The sequence below is a fragment of the Nannochloropsis gaditana genome (genome assembly GCF_000240725.1).
Source record: "Nannochloropsis gaditana CCMP526 unplaced genomic scaffold scaffold993, whole genome shotgun sequence".
Taxonomy (NCBI): Eukaryota; class Eustigmatophyceae; order Eustigmatales; family Monodopsidaceae; genus Microchloropsis; species Microchloropsis gaditana.
Window position 1 is genome coordinate 1 of NW_005802960.1, and position 940 is coordinate 940.

A 940-nucleotide genomic window follows, 5' to 3' on the forward strand; every position below is an offset into this window, starting at 1 on the left:
ACACTCCGTACCACCAGTGAGAGAGGGGCCCGTGCCCGACGAAGCCCGGTGCGTTCCCGGTTCGGTAAGATTCGCGCTGCAGTCTTCCCCATCGAAAACAAGGAATGCCAAAAATTCTTTATGATGAGCGGTATGATGTTTTTCATCATCTACGTCTACACGGTGGTCCGCGATACCAAGGATACCTTGATCGTCTCCACTTGTGGGGCCGAAGCCATCACCTTCCTCAAGGTCTACGGCGTACTGCCGGCCTCCGCCCTCTTCATGATCCTTTACGCCAAGGCCTCCAACGTCTTGGGGAAGAAGGCCCTCTTCTATGCCACTTCGGTCCCTTTTTTCCTCTTTTATGCTGCCTTCTGCACCCTCATTTACCCCAATCGTGCCCATCTCATGCCTCACATCGACGCACAAGCGGGAGGCCTCGGCTTCCTCGTCTCTCTGGTCAAAAACTGGGACTATTCCCTCTTCTACATTGTCTCGGAGCTCTTTGGGAGCGTGGGCGTGTCGGTCCTGTTTTGGCAGCTGGCGAACGAGATCATCAAGGTGCACGAGGCCAAGCGCTTTTATCCGCTATTTGGGCAGCTCGCCAACATCGCCCCGATTGCCGCCGGTCAAACAGTAGTGCTCTCGGCCCATATGACGGACCCTGCTAGCAAGGATCCTTTCTTGAAAAGCATCCAGCTTATCACCGTCTTTATCATGATAAGTGGAGCGGCAATCATGTCTTTGTACCGAGGAATCACAGGTCTGGTGGAGCGGGAGGACGCGGCGGCCTTGGCCGTTGGGGGAGAAACCTCGGCAAGCACCACCGCGGTGGCGAGCAAGAGGAAGAAGAAGCCCAAGATGAGCTTGGCAGAGAGCTTCAAGTTCCTGCTCACGAACAAATACCTTGGATGCATGGATTATCCACCTTTTAATTAAGCAGTTGATGTATGCGTTC

General features: G+C 54.4%; 1 protein-coding gene across 1 annotated transcript; it reads left to right on the forward strand.

Moving 5' to 3' along the window:
- Positions 1 to 132: 132 nt before the first annotated feature.
- NGA_0130520 (carrier protein) lies at positions 133 to 921 on the forward strand (the record flags this gene model as incomplete). Its single annotated transcript, XM_005852723.1, has 1 exon — positions 133 to 921. The coding sequence occupies one exon, from the start codon at positions 133 to 135 to the stop codon at positions 919 to 921; it is 789 nt and encodes a 262-aa protein (XP_005852785.1).
- Between the last annotated feature and the right edge of the window lie 19 nt (positions 922 to 940).